The following is a 14,636-nucleotide window of genomic DNA, read 5'->3' as shown; positions in this document are numbered from 1 at the left end:
CTTGTTAACGTTCTTTCTCACAGGCATCCACTTAAAAAAACAGCTTCAAAAAATTCACTTGGTTGCTGAGCAATACTTTAAAATATTTTCTCCAATATATAGGATACTGATCATGCTGTTTAGAGGATCAGTCTGTTTAAGTGGAAGGGTATTGACATTAAAACCTGTGACAGGTTGAAAGAAAAAAAATCGAAAAGTTTACAGTAGATGAATGGGTTGACCTGGACGTTGTGGAAATGTTTTCAAGCTGCACCTCAGCACCTTGGGCCAACAGAGTGGCCTTTAAGCTTGATCGAGCTTGGCTCTTTCCAGCACAAAGCTCTAATTTTCATCTTTTCAAACTGTTTTCTACCACTCGGAGTAAAATTAGTATTGACAAGGATAGAATTTGTCTCCTGAAGGAGAAGATTCTGCCCATGTAAGTGCTAATGCAATATTTGTCTGTCGGTCACTTTACACTCCTTCCCTGCCATACCTAATACACCAAAAGCAAACTGCGCTCTGTGAAATGTCATTGTGTCTGAAGTGCTAGCAATTTGAGGTAAAATGATTTCTATTTTTTGCCATCCCTCACACAAGGATATTTGTGTGATTGTTTGCTGTTGATATACAATTAGTCTCTCCTAACGTTTAATCCACAAGTGATGGTGATTTTCATTTAAACAGTACACTACAATCAAGCAGCAATGTATTTCACTGTGGAAAAATGCTGTGGGTATTCTTTACAGTAATTTAGTAGCCGAGTTGCAAAATTGAGTATGTGTAACCTATTATTATGCACCACTCACAAAGTGCAAGTGGATGAAAATTGATCCTGTAAGTTGAAAGAGGGATAAGTGTTGTGCCCTTACTGATGGCTGTACATTTTTTTTTCTTTGCTCAGTAATTTGTTGATTTCATTCCTGCCCCACTTTAAGACAGCAAGTGGGAAAACGATTTTCAAAGGCTGGTCCAATTTTTGTTGAGGGTCACACTTAGGTCCCTTGCTGTGATTCACTGTAGTTAATACTTGTTTTAAAATGCTCAACTATTAGATTAAAGCTTTTGAGAGGAAAGATTGCATGTGAAGTGGTTTGAGATTAAAAATTTCATGAAATTTACTGTGGTGAGACGCAAAGTCCTTTTCTAGGATTTGAGCGATCCGAACATGAACGTTCTTCATAGCTGCTACAGTATTGATTCTACAATATGGGTGCTACAGTATGGGTGCTGCAGTATCGATGCTACCGTATTGATTCTACAATATGGGTGCTGCAGTATGGGTGCTGCAGTATCGATGCTACCGTATTGATTCTACAATATGGGTGCTACAGTATGGGTGCTGCAGTATTGATGCTACAGCATTGATTCTACAATATGGGTGCTACAGTATGGGTGCGGCAGTATTGATGCTACAGTATTGATTCTACAATATGGGTGCTACAGTATCGATGCTACAGTATTGATGCTACAGCATTGATTCTACAATATGGGTGCTACAGTATGGGTGCTGCAGTATTGATGCTACAGTATTGATTCTACAATATGGGTGCTACAGTATGGGTGCTGCAGTATCGTGCTACCGTATTGATTCTACAATATGGGTGCTGCAGTATCGATGCTACAGCATTGATTCTACAATATGGGTGCTACAGTATGGGTGCTGCAGTATTGATGCTACAGCATTGATTCTACAATATGGGTGCGGTAGTATTGATGCTACAGTATTGATTCTACAATATGGGTGCTGCAGTATCGATGCTACAGTATTGATGCTACAGCATTGATTCTACAATATGGGTGCTGCAGTTCGGGTGCTGCAGTATCGATGCTACATCATTGATTCTGCAATAAGGGTGCTACAGTATGGGTGCTGCAGTATCGATGCTACATATCGATTCTACAATATGGGTGTTGCACTATCGATGATACAGTATCGATTCTACAATATGGGTGCTACAGTATCGATTCTACAGTACCAATTCTACAATATGGTGCTACAGTATAGGTACAGTATCGATGCTATAATATGGGTGCTACAGTATAAATGCTGCTGTATGGATGCTACGGTATTGTTTCTACAGTATAGGTGCTACAGTATGGGTGCCACATTATCGATTCGATAGCATGGTTGCTATATAATGTACAATTCAGGTTACCTCTATTTTGCTGAAACTAATTCAAAGAGTATTAGATTTCTGTGACGGAGTTTTCCAGATTCGAAAAGTTAGCTGCTTTCTCCAAAGATGGTGTTAGATCTGCTGAGATTGTCCAGTGTTTTCTGTTTTTGTTTCAGATTCCAACATCCACAGTAATTTGCTTTTATCTTCGATTTCTGTGTTTGTCTATCAGTTTAATAAGGTATCTATATAAAATTCCATTCCCCTACATGTAAAGAAAATAGTAATAAGTGACCTTTTACCACATCATGATACTGTTTTTCATCTAAAGAGAAAGGAAATTAACAAACAACGATAGTTAGCTTTGAAGACAGGGGGCTGGATTCTCCGATTTTGAGACCATGTCCCCATGCCGAGGTGGGAACGTTGGTGTTTTATGACAACAAATGGCATAAGACGGCCAACGAACCTCCATTTGGCTGGGGGCTTGCATCAAGGCAGCGTGGAGCACCCGGCTCTAGCTGCCGATACGGCCCGGAGAATTGCTAGGTCCCTGGCATCGCATGCGCACGGCAGCGGCCTGCAGTGGCCGCGCCGTGCAACATGCTGCCATCTGCTTGGGGACCCAGCCTACAAAAGAGTGCGAATACTGCCCCCCCCCCCCTTTGGCCAGCCCGCACATCCCGGACCACCCCTCCACAGTGCCCCCAACACCTGGCAAAGTTCCCCCCTGCCCGTGGATTCCCCCTCCCCCCCCGGACTGTGGCGGCGCTGGACTGAGTCCGCAACCGCTGCGCCGAGTTCCCAATGGATGGGATAATGAGAGACCCATGCCGTTGGGAACTCGGTTGGTCGGGGGCAGAGCATCGGTGGGGGGGGTGGGCCTCAGACAACGTCCTGAGGCCGTTGATGCGGCGCGCTTTGGAGGAGTAGAGCATCGCGAAAGCGGCACCGCTCCCTGATTTGGTCACAAACTTTGATTCTCCGGCCGATTGGTGCATATCAAATCTCACCGTTATTTCAGATTGGTTGAAATGTTGTAGAATCAAAAAATACATTCAATGAAGTATGAGCAAACCACAAAATAAAGCAGGAAGAAATACACAAATGAACATGCCGAAGGTGAGATTAAAAACTTAACGGGCAGCAATTTCAGAGTTATTCCAATCGAACATAAAAAGCTTGGAGCTTGTACAGCTTTTTCAGTTCCTTTTCTATTCCTCTTTCCTAACGAGGCCAGCATTTATTACCCTTGAAAAGGTGGTGATGAGCCTTCTTTCTGAACCGTGTAGCTTGTTTCGGTGAGGGGAGGTAATTACAGATTTTGACTCAGCAATGATGAAGTGGCGAGGGGTGAGATGCCCAATCGCTGACCCTTAAAAAGACCACTGGAGGTCTCTCCAAAAAGGTTAATTTTGTAGTGTTCTTTTTCCACTTTCTATGGGGCCAGGAGGAATAGACCGGGTCCTCTGGACCCCACCAAACCATATTCACTGCTGCCCTTGTCTGGCATCTCGGCACTCCCACCCTCCCTTTATGTAAAAGGGAGTTTTGCCAGATGTTATTGTTACTGTCTTGTCTAATTGTCCTTCATAAGCAATAAGAGCAGGATTAGTTCATTCAGCCCATCGAGCCAGCTCCACCATTCAGCAAGATCATGGCGGATCTGATTGGCACTTTAGTGCCACTTTTCTGCCTCTCCCCAATAACCCTTGACAATCTTTTCAATCAAAAATCTGTCTAACTCAGCCTTGAATATATTCAGTGATCCAGCCTCCACTGCTTGCTGGGAAATGCCTCCTCATCTACATCGTAAATGGGAGGTCCTTTATTTGAAACTGTGTCCCCTAGTTCTAGATTCCCCTTTGAGGGGAAACATCCTCTCAACATCCACCCTGTCAATTCCCTGCAGATTCTTATACACTTCAGTAAGATCATCTCTCATTCTTCTGAAGTCTGATGAGTACAGCCCAACTTGCTCAACCTTTCAGCTGAGTAAACTTTCGCTGAACTGCTTCCAATTCAAGTATATCCCTCCTTGAGTAAGGAGACCGGAACTGACCTTGGAAGTTAGGGGAATTTCCCACTTTTTATTTTCCTAAATTGGTTAAAGTTAATTTTCTACTGCCTCATTCAGGAGATTGTGTGCCTCATGGCGAGGCAGGTGGGGGTCAATTATAAACTCCACTGTTTTACTCAAAAGTGATGAGAAATAGCTCATTGTAGTTGGAAGAACAGAGGCAGTATCAGCAGTGGAGGGTATGTTTGGTACTGCTAATCTAGATTGTATGCTTTGAAAAATGCAGAAATGTCTTCAGTTTGCTGTCATTAATTGAAAACTACATCATAGGTATGGCAGTGCATCAATCAGTACATTTATTGTGTCACCCTCCTGTTAACAAACCCAGGACTAACATCCATAAATTCAACTTCCAAAGCGATTCTACTGGTAAATTAACTTTGACTCAGTCCTTGTACTTATCAGTAGACCCGATGATTGATACAAGATTAAGCATATTGCACAAAGAAGCTCTTGTATTCAAAGGGATCATAACGTTTCATGTTTGATCCCTGCTCAAGCTGAGGTAGGGAAACTCAGCCAGGGCAGCAGTAGAGGGTTAGAATTGCCGATACTTTCTTGAGTTAGGAAGGTTAAAGCTTGCCGGTGTTCCTGCGCCTCAGTCGCTCTCATCAATTGCTGTAGTTCTGGAAGTGTGATAACCAAATGAGGGACAAGATTATCGGGCTCAGTTTCAGTACCTTCCACAGTTGAATAACATGCAGACACACTCTCAATAATGGCAAGTGGATAATAATCACTTGGATGAAGTATAAAATACACTTGTTACTGACAGAACCATGCTCAATGTGATTTTTTTTGTTTAATCCCCAAAAATTAGATTCCAAATTTAGCACTGGGACCTGCTCTGGATTCTCAATGTAGGCAATTCAGTGTGTAACATGCACAATTGAAGCTGTTACAGAGGGAAGAAACATCAGTCAACATTGGATTTAATCAGATTGTGATGGGAACTCCACATTTGGTCTGGTCATAGCTGTGTCTGATCCAGGAATGTCTGCCACAGTCAAAATGTGAGATATTTCTGTCTCCATTTCTGCTGCTGCACCAGTTTGCCTGAATATCAACCAATTGCAGAAAGCATTGAGGTAAATGGGTCAAAAACAACAACAGGAAGTTGGAAAAACTTCCATATTGGCAGCTATTTATTTCTCCTACTACAATTCTGGAATTCCATGTTTGGATTATAAACCCAGAGAATAAAATTAAAATATAGCAACCCCCACGTTTGTTTCTCATGGAAAGAGAGGTGTTTCAAATAAATTTTATTTTTACATTTAAACGTGATGATTGCACTGATACATTTGTTTGCATTTTAATGATGGTTGGGAGGAGTGCAAATAGTATTTCACAAATGAACTTCCAGCTATCTTCGGAGGTGAACCCGGTCCCATCTTTATACCCCTGATGGATCCCTGTGTCTATTTGGAACCCTGGATATCTATTATCCCTTCTTAGTTCCTAAATAACAGAGGTCAAGTCTGTGCTTTTTGGCAAAGTTCAGTTGAACTTTATTTGTCAGCTTGTGCCACTGGTAAACTTTATTTGTCAATACAAGATTAGGTCAGATTGATTGTCTTTGGCGAATACAGTAGTTAAGTTTGCATTCAATTACAAATCGTGGTAATTCTTCAAATCATAATACACAGTATAAAATGACTGAGTGATTTAAACAAAAGAAAGATGGCGATTTAGCAAAGCAAGCACAGAAAATAGGTTTCAGAAAGAGATAGATTGATTCCGGAATGGATTTTTCCATCCCGACAAGTGATTCTTGAGATTATTATCTTACGTTATTGTCTTCTTTACAGCTGTGATTGGCTTTAACTAATTTATAATTCACTCAATTCGGCCAAACTGTCTGTCCGTCAATTTAAGAGAGATATGTATTTAAATACATTGGTACAAATTTTCCCATACCATCGCCTGCCAATTTTCCAACTTATCCACAAATGCATCAAGACATTATTGGAGAAACACAGTTTTTGCTAAGAAAGTATCTCTCTAGACTGGCTGTTTCCATAGAAATGGAACTGTCCATTCTTTCACACAATGGGGCCTTTCAGCCAGCTGATGTCACTGTTCCTTCAGTCTCTAGCAAGTCTCAAGCAATTTGCAAAATGTTCCCAGCTATTCGGCTTTCCTCACTCTCATGGATAATATGATTTAGTTAATTACTCTTAATGAGTTCTCAATTAAACCTTTTACCTATATCATCTAACTAGAAAGTCAATTTCTCTCAACCTCCCTAAATTAGAATTGAGGTATGAAGTTCGGTCGCTTTACTTGCGACAGATAGCTGCTACTTCTGCCATGAGTCTTGTTGCATTTTTAAATTTTGAATTCTGCAAGAAAGAAATATGTTTTACAATTTGCTATATGAAAATGATGAGGATAAGCATGGTACTGCTGACAAGATTATAAATCACATGTTATGCATTGCTCAGGTACTTGTCCTCAGTTTACTCATGTACAGATTGAGAAGTAAACAATCTTGGAAGCAGTTTTGATTTCTAGTTTGCAGATTTCAAGTGTCTCATAAAAATTCACACTGATGCTCCAAACCTGTGAATTTAAGTGGCTTGCAATCATTTTTCTAATATATTTTCATTATGAATCACAGAATGAAGAGGCGGAGGCTGTTTCTGGCCTACTGGTAATAGTGGTTTTCCCTCATCTGCCGAAAGACGCTGCAGTGGAATGGCATGTCATTGCCCTAACTGATGATCCCTGTGAGAGGAAATCCTTCATCATAAATAAGAAGTCTCAATGTTATGTTATTGACTGTGAAGTGGTTGTGTCAAGTTCGCTGTCAAGTGCTGCTATCTCATTGGCTGTAAGTCTTCTATCACCATCAGCGAACTCTTTAGATCTAAAGGCTATACTGGAAGAATTAGCCGTTGTATTCCAGCAGGCAATGGATAGACTCCCTCAAGATGTAAACAAGCTTCCTTTGTGCTTCAAAGCCTTCTTTTGTGAAAACATCGTAGATCCCAGCTTTGTGCGAAGAGGTAAGACTGTCTCATTGATAGAAGTTATAGTTTAGTTGGAAATATATAACTATAATGTGATAATGTTAAACCATTGACTTTGAGACAAGAGCTCGAATCCTACGGTTGACGGTCATTTTTGGATGGATATTCCCAAAAGGTAAATGCCATAACCTATGGGCAAATCATCATCATGCTCACTCCATCCCTCTCAAACTATCCTTTTATTTGACTCTGGATCCTTGTGTATCCTTCCTTTCCCACCAGTATTGGGAGCTGTACCTTCAGCTGCCTACATCCCAAACTATGGAGTGCCTTTCCTAAACTTCTCTACTTCCCCAAATCCTTCTCATTCTTTAAGAGTTGGCTTAAAACCCACCTCTCTGATGAAGCATTAAGTCACAGCTTATTGTGGTGATATACATCACTGTAAGTACACAAAGGGTTAATGTACATACACTACACCTAGCTAGACACTAGAGGGAACACCAGAGACATGACACACAGGCAGTCAACCAATAGGTCAGTAAGATAGGACACGACCAATGGGCAGTCGCGATACACACAGAGGTGACACTACCACAGGAGGGCATTACACCAACCCATATAAAAGGACACATCACACATGCTCAGTCTCTTTCCAGTGGAGACACTCAGTGAGTGCAGACACAGGGTTGATTGAACATCACACCCACCATGTGGATTGTAGCAGACTGGTTAGTCAGTCTGAGTAACTATAACAGGATTAACAGTAGAGTTGAATTCAAGTAGGAGAATTGTGAATAGTTTAATAAACATGTTCAAGCTATCTCCAAGTCTGAACCTTCCTTTGTCAGAGTGCACATCAAGGAAGCAGCTTATGCTACGTCAAGAGCATAACAAAACACTTATAACATCCCCTCCCTTTCATTGACGTCATGTCCATTTATTTTACTTTTATTTATTTGCATCTACGAGGTGTCTCAGGATGTTTTTCTGTGTTAAGAGTTCATACAAGAGCAAACTGTTCAAGTGACATTGATCAATCAAGATACTTTTATTGTCCTGACAGAAATAAAAAAGAGAAAAGTATATCAGCAAAACCACAACCCATGCAGATCCTACATCACAATCGAGAAATAGAATAAAGAGATGGAAAAATAGAGGCTTAGGTCGTCCTCTTCCTTACCTGGCATAGATACAACCAATTAATACGAATGTGACAATGTCCTCAAATGTGTCCTATAACAGGCATTGGTGGATGTACTGGGAATGGAGCTGAGGCAAAATGTGAGATTTGGGATGCTCTCTGGGTAGACAAAGTCTATCAGCAGACACTGAGCCGACATTGAAATCCTGCTGTTCACCTGCACTAGAAAAATCCAGGCCAAGGAGAGTTCTATGATCTTTGAATCTGTGTGATTAGTATATTAACCTAAGTAAATTTACTATACTGTAGATAGAAAACTCAACTGTGAGCATTAAATAAGTGTTTTCACAATAATATGGATAGAAATTCCATTGACAAAGTTCACTTGGCATGTTCATAATCTGAAATTTGATAATTCCTCAGAGCAAATGTAGTCTCATGACGAGATTTGTTGCCTTATTTTGTGGGATGATAACAAGTAGCACTGCATCAAGAGGTTGCATCGATGGTGGAGCTTGGCTTGGTCTGTACAGGCTGGGGGAGGGGTGGTGTCATAATCAAGATTTGGCAAACATGACAATGAGGGGACCATGGTGAGAGTTGGGTAATGCCAACTTACCGTGTTGGAATGAAGAGCAGGGAACTGCATAGGTTTGATGGCTAAACCTGGAGGAGAAGATGGGTGACAGAGGAAGCCAGGAACAAAATGGAGGTGGTTCACCAAAGCTGCGTTGGTTGACCTCAAGATGATTGGTGAATGGATCATGATCCCCAACCTCTTTAACTGCTCAGTTACTCAGAAAACAGCCTTGAGATTTCCCATCCACCAATTTCTGACCAACGAGCCATTGTAATTTGGAAAGTATATTGGATGTCATGTTGAGAATGGAGGTTTACCAAATGCCTCAATTCGTTTTCAGGAAGCACCTTTTACAACCTCCCGGTGTCCCAAATTTGAAATGCAACTGAGCAACAAGCTTCAGTTGAACTGGCATGGAAGTCGTAAAATCAGTCAAGATGTACTTTGGGACTTCTGCTTTCATCCTTCTGGAATACCAACCCTGCCATCTTCTCATTACAACATCTAGCTGTTTCTTAAATAAATTTCGGAATGCTGTCCTTGGCCATACTTACTGGCAACTAATTCCACCTGTTATTCATTCCACATGTTGACAAGAGGAACGGGTAATTTAGAAAATAGTATGGCGCCATACAATTAGTACCATTGTGACTGGAGTAAAAAGACTAATTCTTCTAACCTGTCCCATAAAGATATGCGTCACTCGTCTTGGTTTGAGGTAAATGGTGCCCCTTAATCAAGTCTGCGCTTATTAGTACCAATCTAGTGATCCTCCTCTGAACTCTTTACAAGTTTTCAATATTTCCCATCATGTGAGGAGACCAAAAGCAGAACATAAATTGTTGCAAGAGCTGGCCATTTGGCCCTTCAAAGCTTCTCTCCCATTCAATCGGATAGCTCAGGAGGGATTCTCCGCCCTGTCACACCAGTTTTCTGGTGCGACGTGCCCCTTCCATCAGCGGGATTCTCCGTACCACCAGCCGGCCAATAGGGTTTCCCATTGTGGGCAGCCCTACACCGTTGGAAAATCCCCGAGCGTGGATGCCCTGCCGGCGCAACAGAGAATCCCGCCAGTAGAGAATCCAGCCCCCTGATCTTCACCCTTAACTTCATCTTCCTGCACCATCCCCGTATTCTTAATTTTCTACTCAGTTCAAGGACAATTAGGGATGGACAACAAATGCTGACTTTGCCTGGGACACCCACATCCCATGAAAGAATAAATATTTTAAAATCCCAGCACCCCAAAAATGAATCTAGTGAACATTTGTTGAGACTCCCTTGAGGGGCAAATGTAACCCTTCTTTTTTTAAATTGTTTTCATTCCAAACATGTGTAAAAAACAGTAACATATACAATAACACACTCCACAACCTCAGTCCACAGTTTGTACAATTTATCCATTTTTACACCCCCTCACCCCATGACAAACAAGCATTGTTCCTCAAACATTGTCATGAACAACCCCCATCTCGAAACCCTCCGCTGACCCCCTCAACTCAAATTTAATCTTTTCCAACCAGAGAAAGTCACACAAGCCCCCTTGCCAGGCCGGCACCCCAATCCATATCCGACATCCAATTTAGCAAGGTCCTTTGCCAGGCTGTTAGAGAGGTGAAGGCCACAATATCAGCCCCCTTCCCCTCCAGCAGCTTCGGAATTTCTGATACCCTGAAGATCGGGTCCGGTCTGACCTCCGCTCCACAATTTTAGATAAAGTCCCAAGCTCTGCTTCCCAGTTACTCGCCAGCACAGAACATGTGCGCATGATTTGCTGGCCCCCGCCCACATTTCTCCCAATCATCCTCGCCCAGGTCATATGTACCCTGTGCACCATAGTGAACTGAATCAAGCTCATTCTCGCACAGGATGAGGTTGAATTCACCTATGCATTGCCTCACACCATAGTCCCCAGCCTATTTCACCCCTCCCCCAACTCCTCCCATTTGTTCTTGATCATCACCACTTGCGCCCCTTCCTGCTCCCCTAACCACCCATATATGTCCCTAATCCTACCCTCTCCCAACCCATCCGGGAGCAGCAGTTGCTCCAATAAAGTGTACTCCGGCAACCTGGAACATGCACTCCACTCCTTTTGCACAAAGTCCCTCACCTACAGATATCTAAATTCACTCCCCCTCGGCAACTCAAACCTCTCCCACAACTCATCCAAACCTGCAAACTTCCCTTCCAAGTACAAGTCCCTGACCCTCACCAGCCCCGCCTCCCTCCACTTCTCACACATCCCATCTGTCTCCTCTTGTTTAAACTTATGGTTCCCGCACAGTAGTGTCAACACCGACAACCCCTCCAACTTATAGTGTCTCCGGAGCTGATTGCACACCCAGACCGTCAACTGTACCACCGGGCTCCCCGTATACTTCTCGGAGCTAGTGTCAGTGGAGCTGTCACCAGAGCCCTCAGGCTGGATTCCCTACCGAACACCTACTCATCCTGGCCCACCCACCTCCCTCCCCCCACCATCACCTCACCTTCTCCACATTCGCTGCCCAATAGTAGTGCAGTAGGCTTGGAAGTGCCAACCCCCACTCTCTGCCTCTTTACCCTCGGCACCTTCCCAGCCCATATAAACTCTGAAATCACTATCTCCAATTTCTGGAAGAAGGCCTTAGGGATAAAGATTGGGAGGGTCTGGAAAACAAAAAGGAACCTTGACAGCACTTTCATTTTTACCGCCTGCATCCTCCCTGCCTCTGCCGGGTGTAATGTATCCCAACTCTTCAAATCCCCCATAATCTCCTCCACCAACATTGTAAAATTCCACCTGTGCATTGTGGTCCATTCCCTTGTCACCTGAATCTCCAAATACCTGAACCTTTCCCGAGCTACCTTAAATAGCAATATCCCTAAGTTGGCTCCCCCACCCCACCACATACACCAGAAACACCTCACTCTTCACGACATTTAACTTACACCCAGAGAAGGCCCCGCACCTCTCCAATATTCCCATGATCCTACCCATACTCTCCAATGGGTTGGACACGAGCAACAACAGGTCGGACATGAGCAATGGCACCCAGTGCACCCTGCTCCCCGTCACAATCCCCTGCCACTCCACAGACCCCTAAGGGCCATCACAAAGGGCTCAATCACCAGCGCGAACAACAACGATGACAGTGGACACCCCTGTCCAGTTCCTCTATGCAGCCAAAACCCTGTGAACTCATCCAATTTGTATGTACACTTGCCACCGGGGCTACATATAAACAGTTGCACCTACGCCACAAACTTGGGCCAAACTCAAACATACCCAAGATCTCAAATAGATATGATGTGGGAGATGCTGGCGTTGGACTGGGGTGAGCACAGTAAGAAGTCTTACAACACCAGGTTAAAGTCCAACAGGTTTGTTTCAAACACTAGCTTTCGGAGCACTGCCTGAGTTGTAAGACTTCTTACTGTGCTCAAATAAATACCTCCACCCCACCCGATCAAACGCCTTCTCTGCATCCATAGAAACAAATACCTCCGGCACCCGCCCCACTGACAAAGTCATAACCACATTCAACAGCCTCTTGATGTTACTGGAGAGCTGCCTACCTTTTACGAACCCAATTTGATGCTCAGTGACCACCCCTGGCACGCATCCCTCCATTCCTCCACCACCAACTTAGCCAGCACTTTCATGTCTGTATTTAACAACAAAATGGGCATATACGACCACACTCCAACAGACCCTTCCCCTTTTTATGGATTAGCGTGATTGGCGCCCATGTCAGTGTCTCTGGCAGTGTCCTCTTCTCCAATGCCTCGCTGAACATCCTCAACAAATGCAATGCCAACTCTGCCGCAAACGCCTTGTGAACTCCGCTGGAAAGCTGTCCGGCCCTGGAGCCTTCCCCGACCGACTTCATCCGCCTAATCACCTCCCTCAGCCCCAGCAGCTCCTCCAATGCCTGACTTCTCTCCTCTTCCAACCTTGGAAACTCCAACCCATCCAGTAACCGTTCCGTATCCCCTTCCTCGCCACCCGGCTCCGCCCTGTACAGCTTCTCATAGTACCCCCTGAACACCTCATTTATCCTCCCGAGCTCTGGCACTATCTCCCCCTTCTCTGTTTGCACCCTTGGAATTTCCCTGGACGCAGCTTGCCTCCTCAGCTGGTAGGCCAGCGTGCGACTCACCGCCTCTCCATATTCATATTGCACCCCCCTGGCCGTAGCTGCCTCACTGCGCTTCCTGTCGTCAACCTATCGAACTGCCCCTGCAATCGCTTCCTTCTCGCCAACAACTCTTTAGTGGGGTCCCCTGCGTATTTCCTGTCCACCTCTACTATCTCATCCAATAACCGTCAATGGTTCTCCTCCTTTCCATGTGCACCATGAACGAGATAATCTCTCCTTGGGCCACCGCCTTCAACACCTCCCAGAACGTGGCCGCCGACACTTCTCCGTTCTGGTCAATCTTCACATAATTCCCAACCTCACCTTTTCACAAAACCCCTTATCTGCCAACAAACCTGAATCCAGCCTTCATCCCGGCCTCTGCACCTGCTCTGTTCTGTACCTCACCTCCAACCAATGAGGCGCATAGATGTGACATTTCCCGCATACTCCGCTCCCACCACCCCCAATAACACCGCTTGGCTCACCACAACGAAATTAATTCTCAAGTGCACCTTATACATGTGTGAGGAGAAGGAGTACTCCCTCCCCCGCTCCCCCTTCGGGTTCTTAAACCTCCATAGATCAATCATTCCCATACGCTCCATAAACCTCCCAACTCCTTCGCCATCCTCACCTTTCCATTGACTTGGGGCTCGACCTGTCCACCCTCGGTTCCATCGTGCAGTTAAAACTCCACTCATAATCAACTGGTGCCTGTCTAGGTCCGGAATCGCTCCCAATAAACCCCTCACAAACCCCACACCATCCCAATTTGGCACATATACATTAACTAGCACCACCAGCATTCCTTCCAGCACCCCACTCACTATCACATACCTTCCCCCCGGGTCCCCTACCTCCTTGGGCCGGGTCCCCTACCTCTTGGACCAGGTCACCCACCTCCTTGGGCCGGGTCCCCTACTTCCTTGGACCGGGTCCCCTACATCCTTGGACCGGGTCCCCTACTTCCTTGGGCCCCACAAACCCCGTTCTTTCGTTCAATAAAATGGCTACCCCCGCGACTTTGAGACAAACCCCCGAGTGAAATACTTCTCCCACCCATCCCTTCCTCAACTTAACCTGGCCCTTCATCTGGAGGTACGTCTCCTGTAAAAAGATCACCTCCGCCTTCAATCTCCTCAGGTACGCAAATACCCTAGACCTCTTAATCGGCTTGTTTAATCCGCAGACGTTCCATGTTACAATTCTTACCGAAGGTTTGCACCTTCAGTCCCCCCTACCGTCCGCCATCCTCCCCCCTCTGGCCCTGCCACTCTAAATCAGACCTACCAAGATGGCCCTCCCCTCAGCCCATGAGCAAGCACAGCCACCAACTCTGCCATGTCACAATCCTCCCCCACCCCTCCCTCACTTCCATCTCCCCCTCTGCCTTTTACGGCCTCCTCCCCACCTCACCTCCGTTCACCAGTATTACCTGCCAGCGTGGCAGCTACCGCCAGAAGGCCCCCCTCCTACACTCCTTCCCCACCCCACCAGTTCCTTCTTCACCTGTGCAAACGGCTCCCTACCCACCTGAATAGTCCACAACCGGCAACCTCACCCAGCGGACCCCACTTTACACACCTCTTACCAGTAAAGAAAAAAACACCCAAAACCGCAAATTGTCCCCT

At 44.8% G+C, this 14,636-nt stretch overlaps 1 protein-coding gene across 2 annotated transcripts in view; it reads left to right on the top strand.

Moving 5' to 3' along the window:
- dph6 (diphthamine biosynthesis 6) overlaps positions 1-14,636 on the top strand; it is a 406,744-nt gene that overhangs the window by 340,718 nt on the left and 51,390 nt on the right. For both annotated transcript variants that reach the window (XM_072484542.1, XM_072484534.1), the window contains exon 14: positions 6,803-7,190. In XM_072484542.1, coding sequence (XP_072340643.1) covers positions 6,803-7,190 — 388 coding nt within the window. The remainder of the gene's footprint in view (positions 1-6,802; positions 7,191-14,636) is intronic.

This window comes from Scyliorhinus torazame, chromosome 2, assembly GCF_047496885.1.
Source record: "Scyliorhinus torazame isolate Kashiwa2021f chromosome 2, sScyTor2.1, whole genome shotgun sequence".
Taxonomy (NCBI): domain Eukaryota; kingdom Metazoa; phylum Chordata; class Chondrichthyes; order Carcharhiniformes; family Scyliorhinidae; genus Scyliorhinus; species Scyliorhinus torazame.
The sequence above is the reverse complement of the archived record's forward strand: the minus strand, read 5'-3'. Positions and strand labels throughout refer to the sequence as shown.